Source organism: Panthera uncia, chromosome B1 (genome assembly GCF_023721935.1).
Source record: "Panthera uncia isolate 11264 chromosome B1, Puncia_PCG_1.0, whole genome shotgun sequence".
Lineage (NCBI taxonomy): Eukaryota > Metazoa > Chordata > Mammalia > Carnivora > Felidae > Panthera > Panthera uncia.
Window position 1 is genome coordinate 111,134,834 of NC_064811.1, and position 12,744 is coordinate 111,147,577.

Consider the following 12,744-nt stretch of genomic DNA (forward strand, 5'->3'; position numbering starts at 1 on the left):
AGCTCAAAAAAAGAAAAAGATATCTATAATAATTTTCACAGCTGCATTATTCACTTATAGTCCATATAGGAGGGAGTAGGAAGGTGTCGGTAATGTACTGTTTCTTCGCTTGAGTGGTGATCACATAAATCAACTTACTTTTGTATTATTCATCAAGTTATATGCTTAAAATTTCTACATTTTTCTAGATGCACATTATATTTTAATACAGATTTATTTTTTTTAATATATGAAGTTTATTGTCAAATTGGTTTCCATACAACACCCAGTGCTCATCCCAAAAGGTGCCCTCCTCAATACCCATCACCCACCTTCCCCTCCCTCCCACCCCCCATCAACCCTCAATTTGTTCTCAGTTTTTAACAGTCTCTTATGCTTTGGCTCTCTCCCACTCTAACCTCTTTTTTTTTTTTTTTCCTTCCCCTCCCCCATGGGTTTCTGTTATGTTTCTCAGGATCCACATAAGAGTGAAAACATATGGTATCTGTCTTTCTCTGTATGGCTTATTTCACTTAGCATCACACTCTCCAGTTCCATCCACGTTGCTACAAAGGGCCATATTTCGTTCTTTCTCATTGCCACGTAGTACTCCATTGTGTACATAAACCACAACTTAAAATAATTGAAAAGAACTAAGTAAATATCCTTCATCAATATGTAGATCTTTCCCCAAACTTATTCACCCATACTTGCTTAGGTAAATGCCGCTCTATGTGTGTACTTCCTTACACAATACCCAGCAGCATATTTGGTAAGATGAATCGACTTGCTGCTGGATGTGATTTCTCTACCCCATATCTCTTCTTCTTAAGGACTTAAAACGTGCTTTACTTTTTGGCAGGACAGTTCCCATCTAGTGTTCCTTCTAGAATAAGATCAGATCTCCCACAAAAGAAATATATCCACTCCATATCTTAAAACATGAAAAAGCATAGGTAGGGAAGATAATGAGCTTTTGTTTAAAATATAATCAAATATTTAAAAATAACATTCTAAATGTTTGAAGGTGAGCTTCTCTGACCTTCTCAAAAGACTTGCTTTTTTCTCCCTGAAACACTATGCCATGTGGTCGAATTTCAAAAAAGTTTCTGCTGCCTCTGTAGTATAGCATCCTATTCAGAGCCTTCCTTGACCCTTGTGAGGAAAAAATAAAAAAGAAAAGAAAAATACTTCCATTTTGAAAAGAAGATCTCTTACTTACTTTGATCTTGCAATAAATCCTCATCAGTTTTTTTTTTCATAAACCAGTTGGAAGATTTCTTTTACCCATTGCAATAGACAGCACACTATCTGATAAAAAGTTAAAGCTTTGAATGAGTCAGGGATTAACTTGATACTCTAAAGAAGTTGAAATAAAACCAGTTTATTTCCAGCATGTCGATTTAGGGAAACAGTAGCATAAGAAAAGGATTAAAAGATGCACAGGGACAAAAGAATGCCAGGTCTCCTCAACCATGGTGAAGATTTACACCTGACTTTAAGAGTAATGGGAGGACAAGACAGGTTCTTAACCAGCATGACATGATCAAATTTGCATGTGAGAGTATCATTTTGGTTCAAATCAAAATAAATATTAGAATAAAATAAGATTACCACATAACGTCCGTGCCAATTGCTTTTAACCAATTGTAATCTATACAATGTAAATGTCATTTGTGTAAGTACTATCTATAAAACATTAGTGAACAGAGTGGTGAATAATACTAGATTATTGTTTCTTTTTTTTTTTCTTTTTTTTTTTTAACATTTATTTATGTTTGAGACAGAGAGAGACAGAGCATGAGCGGGGGAGGATCAGAGGGAGGGAGACACAGAATCCGAAACAGGCTCGAGGCTCTGAGCTGTCAGCACAGAGCCCAACGCGGGCCTCGAACTCACGGGCTGTGAGATCATGACCTGAGCCGAAGTCGGCCGCTTAACCGACTGAGCCACCCAGGCGCCCCACTAGATTATTGTTTCTAACACCTCCCTTGGTATTTTAGTAAAATAGCAATGTGTCAAAATAGTCTAGTTGTGATTCTAATATTTGGCTTGCATTGCAATTGAGGCACTTCTTTGATTACCAAAGATTTGCTGGAATTACTATTATAAAGGCTTACTTTAATTTCAAGGAAATAGGATTGGCAGTATGTCAAACTGTGGTGCATTGGCATGCCACTGGCACATGTACAAAGATACGATGAAATGGAAATCAAAATTGTGATTCACTATAGACTGTCAGATATGGTTTCCCGAGATAAGAAAATCCCAATGGAAATATCAAATTAAATACTCAAACACACGCACACACACACACACACACACACCACAATGAATCATGAGCAATATTCACTCTACATAAAAAATATGTATATAATATCCACTATTTCAGTGGCATTGCCTTTGGAACTCAAATGTGCTATTGGTACTTAGCAGAACTTCAAGCGGAGTATATTTTTAATATCTAAGTGATGTAAATATAAATGGCTTAACAAAATCTGATGCAATATCATTGTACAAACTGCCAATATTTCTCAGAAGCTAAGCATTTTCTCTACTATGGCAAAGAATCCCACTAGTAGAATAATTTTTCTTCTCTTGCTTGATGGATTGTTTCATTTAGGGAACTTAAAAATACTTAAGAGCATTCTGTGAACACTAAGACATGACCATGAGACAAAACCAACATATAGCTATAATTATTTCCTCTGAGCAAACCTGGAGAGTAATCTGACCTTAGATTTAAATCTAATTGTAATTATAACTCACAATTTAGTACATCTGTATTTTTTTTTTCAAATCTAAATGTAATTGTAACTCAGAATTTAGTACAGCTATATTTTTAAAATATAGGTTGCAGGGTTAAAATGACTGAAAATTATACCACATTCATGTATATAGAAATAAATATATTGAAAAGCTGTGGGTAAGTCCAATTTTGTTAATTCCTATAATTTAAGTGTACTAAATGACCTAATAACAAATATTTTAGTAAAGCAAACTAGCACCTATTAATTTATCTTTGTGGTTAAGATGGTTTATATATTGGAGTTATATTTTATAAGCATATGATGTTCTAGATTTTTCCCAAGATTTATTCATGATATTGTCAGTAGGAACTTTCTTAAAAATTCCTTATATAGAATATATAAAGTTGGTGATATGGGAATACCTTAGAGATATTGTGGGTTTGTTTGTTGACCACCGTAATAAAATGAATGTCCCAACAAAGTGAGTCAAATGATTTTTTTGGTTTCTCAGTGCATATAAAAGTTTATAGTCTATTTAGCATGCAATAGCATCAAATGTAAAATACAATGTACATACTGTAATTTAAAAATACTTTATTGTTAAAAAAATGCTAACCACCACCTGAGCTTTTAGCAAGTGATAAACAATGATCACAGATCACCATAACAAACATAAGAATAATGAAAAAGTTTGAAATATCGCAATTATCAAAATATCACACAGCGATATGAAGTGAGCAGCTCTTGTTGGAAAAGTGGTGCCAATAAACTTGCTCAATAAACAGTTGTCACAAACCTTGAACTTAAAAGAAACACAGTATCTGCGAAGCACAATAAAATGAGGTATGCTTGTATACACAGTACATTAAGTCTTTTCCCTCTGGTGGTATGATTCTAAAACATTAGCATGCATGAAAACATATGTGGCTTAGACTACCTTATATTAAAAATCAAGAAACCAATACCTATTAAATGTAGATTTGTTTTGAAAAACTCTTGACCATTTATAATCTGTTGACAATCATTTTTGGTGAAAACCCATGTGGGTGGCTAAATTGAATCTGACTTTTTCAGTTAATATCTTCAGCAGATGCTTAATTTAGACCTAATAGAGTAGGATATGTAAAAACCTAAGTCCCATTACCAAACAAAAAATAATTTAATCTTATACACAATAGATTGCATAATCTGTTCCTTAGGATTGTACAATTTGAGGTAGGTAGAAAAAAAAATCACCTTTTTGACACACATTGAAATTACTAGTAAGGACAAAATGGAATTTTAAGAACTGTTTGTAATCAAACAATTAAAAGAAAAAAGAAAAAATCAAATAAGTACTGAAATTCAAAATTAAATATAAATAATAAAAAATATTGAGGATTTAGTCGATACATACTCCTACATCCATTTCTACTCTTGGATCTTCCTGTCCTAACTGTAACTGTATTCTGGACGGAACTTGGAAAGTTGATTACTTCCTCAATCCTAGTGGCAGATCTTGTTTAATCTTTACATCAGTAATGGACAATGAGAACTGAGGAGGAAAGTTGTTAAAAGGTTTCCAGGAAAGACACCACCTTCTGAATGTTGTGTCTCAGTAGGACAGGAATTCCTGCAGCCATCTTGACACTTCCTGATGGTAGAGCTGAGATAGAATGGGGGAAAAGCCAAGAGACTCCAAAGTGGTAACAGAAGTCTTAGTATACCATGCCTGAAGATACTTTAACTCTGAATATTTTGTTAGGTAAGATTTCCTTTTCTAGTGTGAGTTGGAATTTTCTGTCAGCTCAAGATACCATGAGGATATTTAATTTGTTCTACTCTTTAAAATGAAGATTTTTTTTTTAAAGTTTTTTTATGTACTGTTTTATCTACCAAAAAAGTTATACTATAGGAGGTATATTTTCTAAATACAAGTAATCTAATTAGAAATCCTCAATAGAGGATTTTTAGCTGAATTTTATTTTAGCAATTAAATGCAGAAGTGTTTTAAATATAGTCCATTATTCCTCATGAAAACTTGGTCTATATTAGTGGTTCTTCTCAATCATGGTCCCATAATTATAAAAACTGTATAAGAAGTATTAATTCATGTGGAGTTGGTCTTTAGAAACATGAAGTATGAGTATCTTCATTAAAAATGGAAGTTGTTTTCAGTTTACTCCTAAGAGAAACATATCTTTAGAAAATTAGAAATACTTAAAACTTAAATAAAACATCATTTAGATATGTCTTTACCATGAGAGATTAAACCTCATTTGACCTTTTCTCAATGGATTTATAAAAACTATTATGAACGTGAACTTACCAACTCTAAACCACTTTAAAGTTTATTTTTACTAACTATAGATTTTCATTTAAAAATTTAAAAATATTTAAAAACTTAAAAATTTTATTTATTTTAATGTTTGTTTATTCTTGAGAGAGAGAGAGACAGAGACAGAGACAGAGAGAGATACAGAGAGACAGAGAGAGAGGCAGAGGGTGAGCAGGGGAGGGGCACAGAGAGAGGAAGACACAGAAAACTGAAGCAGGCTCCAGGCTCCCAGCTATCAGCTCAGAGCCTGATGTGGGGCTCGAACCCACGAACCGTGAAGACCATGACCTGCCCTGAAGTTGGACGCTTAACCAACTGAGCCACCCAGGTGCCCCAAAATAATTTTAAATGTTTAAATAAATGTTAGAAGGCACATTTATTGAATTGGCTGTGCATGCAAGCAGGCATCCACGCAACAAAGTTGGCAATGTGTGTGTGGAGAGGGAGGCAAGAATAGAGTTGCTCAAGGCACCTATAGAAATTAGCTCTTACTGGAATGCTTATCAGAAAAGTAAAGATTCTTATTTCTCAAGACACTTGGGCATAATAATTAAATTGTCTTCAAAGAATGAACTTACACTGCCAACTAGGATTACTCGATACTATCACACACGCACACAATTGAGAAAGCAAACATTTAAATAAATTAATCAGGAAAATCCACGGGATTATGTATTTTTGTGAGCTTAGTCATTTCTCACAGTAAATATTAAGAATAAGCAAATTCTCCTAAAATGGTAGAATATAGTGTCACGAAGTTACAGCTACTATTCATCCAGACATCTGATCTTATGTCCTATTAATTCCTTGTGCACATAGCAGAGAACTCCGTTCCCTGATATTATCTCAACAATCCATTTACAAGCATGATGAAATATTGTTCAAATATTTGAACACTTCGATAGACTGGATTATCCAGAAAGAGATGTCAAGGCTTGACACGCCCACTACACTTCCCAGCCCTGTTGCCTAGTCTCCTTCTCAGTAATGCTGTGCTTTTGAAGTGAATACTTCACACGGTGATTCACAGGCCCAGTGAATTACAGTAGGTATGAGTGTCACAGAGATTCTTACAGAAGGTAGGTATTTACCAAACATATTAATAAAGGTTGAAAAGGAAGACAATTTTAAAGGATTTACTATAGGCTGTTGATAAAATACTCCACAGACAAAAGTTGTGCTTAGAAATCGTTGAGAATATAAAACTCTGAAAGTAACAGAAGATAATACCAATTAATTATGTGTCTGTGTGTGTGTGTGTGTGTGTGTGTGTGTGTGTCTGCATGTATATTTGAATGGTTCAAAGTGTTTTGAATCATGACATCAAAGCCATCTACGTAAAAGACTAAAAAATCTGAGTTAAAAATTTAACTTTGGAATGACCCTCAAAACTACAAACAAAGTGGAAATATCGGGGGAAAACAGTCTAACATTTTGTCCTTAATATGTAAAGCAATGTCATAAATCCACACAAATGAAAAACAACCCAAAAGAAAAACAAACTAAAATCATGAAACATTAGTTCACAAATATGAAAACGCATATGGCCAACAGATAGAAGAAATGCTGTTTAACTTTTGTATAATAAAAAAAAAGTAACCATGAAATATTCTGCTTTATGCATCATGTTGAATTAGATAACAACTTAAACATAATCCCTTGTTCTTGGGAGAATATGGAAATGGACAATCCTCCACACTGATAATGGAAATGGCACAAATTTTCAGGAGAACATCTGGGCAATACTCAACAAAGTTATTTTAAAAATTGCTCACCTTTTAAACATTAATTCCAATGAACTACAGATTTTTGTAAGAAAATAATTGGATATATCACCATATGTAAATTTGCAAGGATGTTGATCTCCAAGCTGTCTATGACAGAAAAAAAAGGGGGGGGGGCATAGGAAACAATCTAACAATCTTGATACATGTGTTTCAAGAGGAAATTCATTATATTATGGTACAAACATTGAAGGAACAAAACTCATTAAAATTATAATGCAGATAATTATTTGTGGATATGCAAGTTGACTATGGCATACTGTAAAATAAAGAAAATAATTTATAAAAGTTATAATATTCTTTTTTTGTAAAAGTATCTATGTGTATTGTATAAAATTTGGGAAGATAATGCAACAAATTTTAACAGAAGATTTGTCTGCACAATGGTATCATATGTTGCTGTAAATTTTTTTGTTTTCCATAATTTTTTCATTAAAAGAGACTTTTAATTTAGAAAATGTGCCAGAATAAACATATAGTTATATGAAAATAAACAGAAACAGATTTTCTCATTCTCTCATAGCTAAAGTATTGCCAAAGAAAATATTTTAATATATCTTTTGTATTGATAATATAAGAAATGGAAGATTTGAATATATGGTTACAGGAAACCACTAAGCAGATAAAAAAATAAAATAAAATAAAACAGCAACAACAAGAACAACAAACCTATTCTCCAGAGACCTTTGGTAAAACAGAATTTTAAAAGTAATTATTCAAATGTAAATAAATAACTCCTGTCTCGGTTTCCAAGGTGGATTTCAAATAGCACATGATAAAAATCAATATAATAAAACCCTTTTTAAAAAAGTATAAAACAAAGTTGAATAATATAGATCAAAGGTAGGAGAGAAAGAGAGATCTGGAAATGGGACCAAAATAAAAATTTTACTAGAAAATAGGCAAATTGATGAAATCTCAATTTGTTAGAAAATCAGTGAGCTTCTGATAAATCAAGGCTAATACTGAATGTTAATTCAGTAGCACTCACGGTCTAATAAAAAGAGACATGAGTTAATAGAAACAAAGAAACATACTTTCTGAACCCTGAGATAATATCATTACATCGACCAATATAAAATATAGATTGAGAAACATTTGTTAAGAAGAATTTCTATGTTCTCTATATAGGACTTTGATTAATATTGGTGCCTGGCAAAAAGTTAAGGCATAATCCTAAACTGTACAAACAGGAAGAGAATTAAGATAAAGCTTACTTTTTGTCACCTTAATTGATACAAGTATATAACATAAGGAATGTTGAAGTTAAAGTTTTACCACTCAAGTCCCAATTTTGATAATCAACAAGTCCCTGAATTATAGCCTTCCAATGGAAAGAACAGCAAAATATCCTATCAATCAGATTTGTAGGCAACATTAAAAAACTCCATCATTAATTTCAGCCATCAGAAAAACAATCATATCTGTATATAAATTGAAAAGAAACTGAACTACTTCCTAGTATGTTAAACATTAATTCAGAATGAAATTACATACTGAATTTACACTAGCAATTCTTAAACCTTTGGTTTCTTTTAAAAAGTTGAAATGAGAAATTAGAAAATTTCTGTTTGTAAAAATAAATCACTTTGTGATTCTTAGGTATAAGAACTATTTTTAGGATATTTTCACAGAAGAAATTAAAGCTAGCAATATTATTAAAATAAGAAAGAAAATATGATATGAACTCAAATAATTACCTCACTGCAGATGGTTCAAAATGTAATAAAAATATATCTAATTATTCTTATTGCTATGAATACTAAATCAAAATCAGAATAATATACAATATTGTAATTAGAAGATGTGCCCCTGTGAAATGAATCAAGCTGCCGAGATTCATTTATTTTTCCACCAAAGAAAAAATAGCTTCATATACAAAACCTTTTACCACAAAGTTTACTAAATTAAGGGACCATCAGCTGGGATTTGAAATGTTTCTGAGGCTAATTCAGGCAGAGATCACTGTCATTCCCAAGGCTGCTGCAAACACGGGCTGCCCGTGTTAAGTGTTTCTCTCCTAGGGCTTCTGGGCCAGGGCAATGTAGAGTGGCTTGGAGCCCAAGATACGGCCATTCATCTCAGCCATTGCTTTAGTGGCCTCCTCAGGAGAGGAGAAGCAGATCAAGCCAAACCCTTTGCTTCGCCCTTCTTCCCGCATTATCTTGACTCTGCTAATTGATCCAAATGAAGAAAATTCCCTCCACAGTTTCTCATCATCAATGGTGTCATCGAGATTCTTAATATAGAGCTTCATGCCTTGGCACCTCCGAAATCTTTCCTGTTTCAGCTGCTCAAACACTTGCTTTAACTCGGCCTGTCGCTCGGATTTCTTTTGCGCCCGGCCTACAAAAAGCAGCTGTCCGTTTATATCCTTTCCATTCATTTCTTCAACGGCCTTTTTGGCAGCCTCATGGCTATCAAAACTCACAAAGCCAAAGCCTTTGGATTTCCCACTGGAATCTGTCATCACCTTCACACTCAGGGTTTTACCATATTTACTGAAAACTTCCTTCAGTCTCTCATCATCCATGTCATCTCCAAAGTTTTTGATGTAAACATTGGTGAATTCATTGGCCTTGTTGCGGAGCTCGGCTTCCCGATCTTTACGGTTTTTGAATCTGCCGACAAACAGCCTGCAGTCCTTAAGCAGAGCCCCATTCATCTCCTCGATGGCCCTGTCGGCTGCGATCTGGTTCTGAAAGTGCACAAAGGCATAGCCCCTAGATCCTTGGTCATCACTCATCACCTTGGAGGAAAGGATCTTCCCAAAGGCTGAAAAATGTTCATAGAGGGTTTTGTTATCAATGGATCTGTCCAGATTCTTGATGAACACGTTCCCGATGCCCGACTTCCTTAAGTAGGCATCGCGCTGAGACCACATGAGGCGGATGGGTTTGCCCTTTATCGTGTCAAAGTTCATCGTGTCCAGGGCCCTCTGGGCATCGGCCAGCTTCAGGAAGTTCACGTAGGCATAGCCCAGAGAGCGGCGGGTGACCAGGTCCCTGCAGATGCGGATGGACAGCACAGGCCCCACGGTGCTGAACTTTTTGAACAGCAAGTCCTCGGTGACATCTGCGTGGAGGTCACCCACGTACAGCGACGCCTGGCGGTACTTCGCTGCCACATTCATCTCCTTGCTCCTCCCCACCGCGAGCCTGTCCCTAGGAGCTCTCAGTGCGATTCCTGCAGGAGGGGTCACCAGGACACGGTTTGGGCCTGGCTCGTGCGTTGTGGCCCCAGGATCACCGCTTAGAAGCTGTGAGATGGTGTTCAGGTACAGTTCCACCAGGTTAAGAGCAACAGCCTCATCAAAAAGCACTCCCACCCCCCACCCCGGCCCAGCCCAGCCCCGCAACCAATTCGGCTCTATTTGGAAGATGGCAACAGAATTCTGAGCTCTCCAAGAAAGGCTGATAGAACCAGACGCTTCTTGCCCACCAATGTGTGAGAGATCTTCAAGGGGGTGGGCTGGCCCCCAATCTGAGCGTTTTCTACAGACACTCGGGTTGCTGGTTTCTGAATAAAAAATAGGCCTCGCTCAGGCTGCTATAAAGTTACAGCCTCCGGGGGAAGAACTCCACAAGTGGCGCTCGAGGCGGCTGCCCGGGGCCGCGGAGCGTGGGCGGAGGGCGCGGGGCCGCGGCGAGACCCGAACCCCCCGAACCGCCCGGGGCGGGGGTGGGGGGGGCGAGTCCTACAAGCGCCGCCGCCGAGGCGCTGCCGGGGCCAAAGCGGGCTGCGGGCGCCCTGGCAAAAACCCCGGCCGCTCTCGGAACCGCAGACCCGGCGCGGAGCCCGGGGATGGACGGGTGGGGGGAGAGGGGAAGCGGACAGACCGACGGACGCGGCCCAGCAAGGCTGAGGCCGGAGCAGGGGCTGGGGGCTCACCCGGGCTGCGGCCGGCGGGGGGCGGGCTGGCGGCTGGCGGGAAACCCGGAACTCGCGCGCTGAACTTCCCGCGCACCCGCTGCCAAGTGGGATGTTTTCTTTTTAATATTTTTTGAGAATGTTTGTCTTCCCCCCGCCCCTCTCACACATTTCCCACCTCCCTCGGACAGTTACGCTGAGAAGCAGGAGGCGGTGACTGGGGTGGAGAGAGGCTGACTAGGGGAGTGGCCCTAATAAACCCACCCGCCTGCGGGGCTGTGCACGGGTCTGACTGAAGGAGCTTTTTCCGACTGTGGATCGGGGCTGGTCACTTCCTCGCTGAAAACCCTCCAGTGGCTTCCTTTGACTCTTGGATGAGGCCCAACATCCTCACCTTGTTGTACGAAGTTGAAGTTCTGCAGTATCAGTTCCAGTCTCAACTTGCTGCTCTGTTTCCCTTAATAAAATCCATGACATGACTTTTTTTTCTTTTCTTTTTCTTTTTCTTCCCCAGGGCCACCTTTACAAGAATGTGCTTCTCAACCATCAGTTTAAATGCTCTCTGCAAATAGAAATTTTCCTTAAGTGACTTCTGAAAGTTTGTACTTTGCTCTTAGAAACTTACGCTACATTGCACTTTTCATAGCGTTTGTTTAATTACAATCTAATGTGATTCCATGATGGTAGGGGCCATGCCCATTTTATTCCTAGGCCCAATTCTGGAACTTTCAGAAATGGGATGCTCAATATTTATTAAATGGATTGATTGCACGGAACGGATGTGATATTTAACCTGAGGCCGGTGTTCATGCGCAGGGACATGAAGATGATGTCCCTTGCCACAGAGAGTGTTGTAAGGCTTGGATGAATGAATGTATCTGGAAATGTCTAGCACAGTATCTGACAGTAATAGCTTTTCAGTAGCATTGATTTTATTTACCTTAGCTTTACATAAATTCCTTAACATCATTCTCATAAAACCTTAAAATCTTCATCCTAACACATCTTAGGGATAGTCACCTGCAAACCTGAGTTGGGTGGACCACTTTATACAAGGCTAATTTAGTGCTTTTCAAACTTTAATGGGCATAGGAATCACCTGGGGATTTCGTTTGAATGCAGATTCTGATGTAGCAACTTGGACTGGAAATTCTACCTTTCTAAAAAGCTCCTGAGTGATGCAAATTCTGTTGGTCTGTGAACAATGCTAAATATCAAAACTTGAAGCTAAATTAGTGAGTCTAAATCTTTTCTAATGGTGACATTTTTCTAAAGTAAGAACTACAAAAAATATATTTCTCTTTCAGAAGATAATGACACTCTAGCAGTCAGTAATATATTATTTAAAAAAAACCCACCAAAATTAGAGTGGGGTTTTCATTATCAAATCCAAATTGCTTTTAACATATCTAAAATGGAATAATAGGTCCATGATTCTTCCCAAATTAATCCTGATTAATGGTTACTGTTTGTGAAATTTATCACTTGTTGTTCCTGTAAAATCATTAGTTCAAATAAGTAATCTTTTCTTCAACCATATCTTCAAGGCTACAATTTAAAAAAGGAAGAGTGGCACCCACTCACTCAGTGAGTGGCTCAGTTGGTTAAGCAACTGACTCGATTTCTGCTGAGGTCATGATCTCATGATCCTAAAGTGAAGCCCCATGCGGGCTCTGTGCCGATTGTGGAGCCTGCTTGAGACTCTGTCTGCCTCTCTTCTGCTCGTGCATCAGCACGTGCCCTTTCTTTCTCAAAATAAATAAATAAAACAAATTTTTTTCAAACAAGGAAGAAAGACCACTCATGTAGTTGGTAGATACATCAATGGATAGCAGCAACATTCCAGCACATGCTTTAAAAATTCAGACACTGTTTGGCATTGTATAGCATAAATAAAAGCGACCATCAGATTCACTATTATCACTTTTTTAAAAAGTTTATTTATTTTGAGAGAGAGGAAGAGAGCACATGCACGTGAGCAGGGGAGGGATAGAAAGAGTCAGGGAGAGAGAGAATCCTAAGCAGGCTGTATGCTATCTGTGCA

At 37.4% G+C, this 12,744-nt stretch overlaps 1 protein-coding gene across 1 annotated transcript; it reads right to left on the reverse strand.

The window, feature by feature from the left end:
- Positions 1-8,402: 8,402 nt before the first annotated feature.
- PABPC4L (poly(A) binding protein cytoplasmic 4 like) lies at positions 8,403-10,141 on the reverse strand. The gene has a single exon (XM_049631183.1). The coding sequence runs from the start codon at positions 9,961-9,963 to the stop codon at positions 8,851-8,853; it is 1,113 nt and encodes a 370-aa protein (XP_049487140.1). The 5' UTR covers positions 9,964-10,141; the 3' UTR covers positions 8,403-8,850.
- Between the last annotated feature and the right edge of the window lie 2,603 nt (positions 10,142-12,744).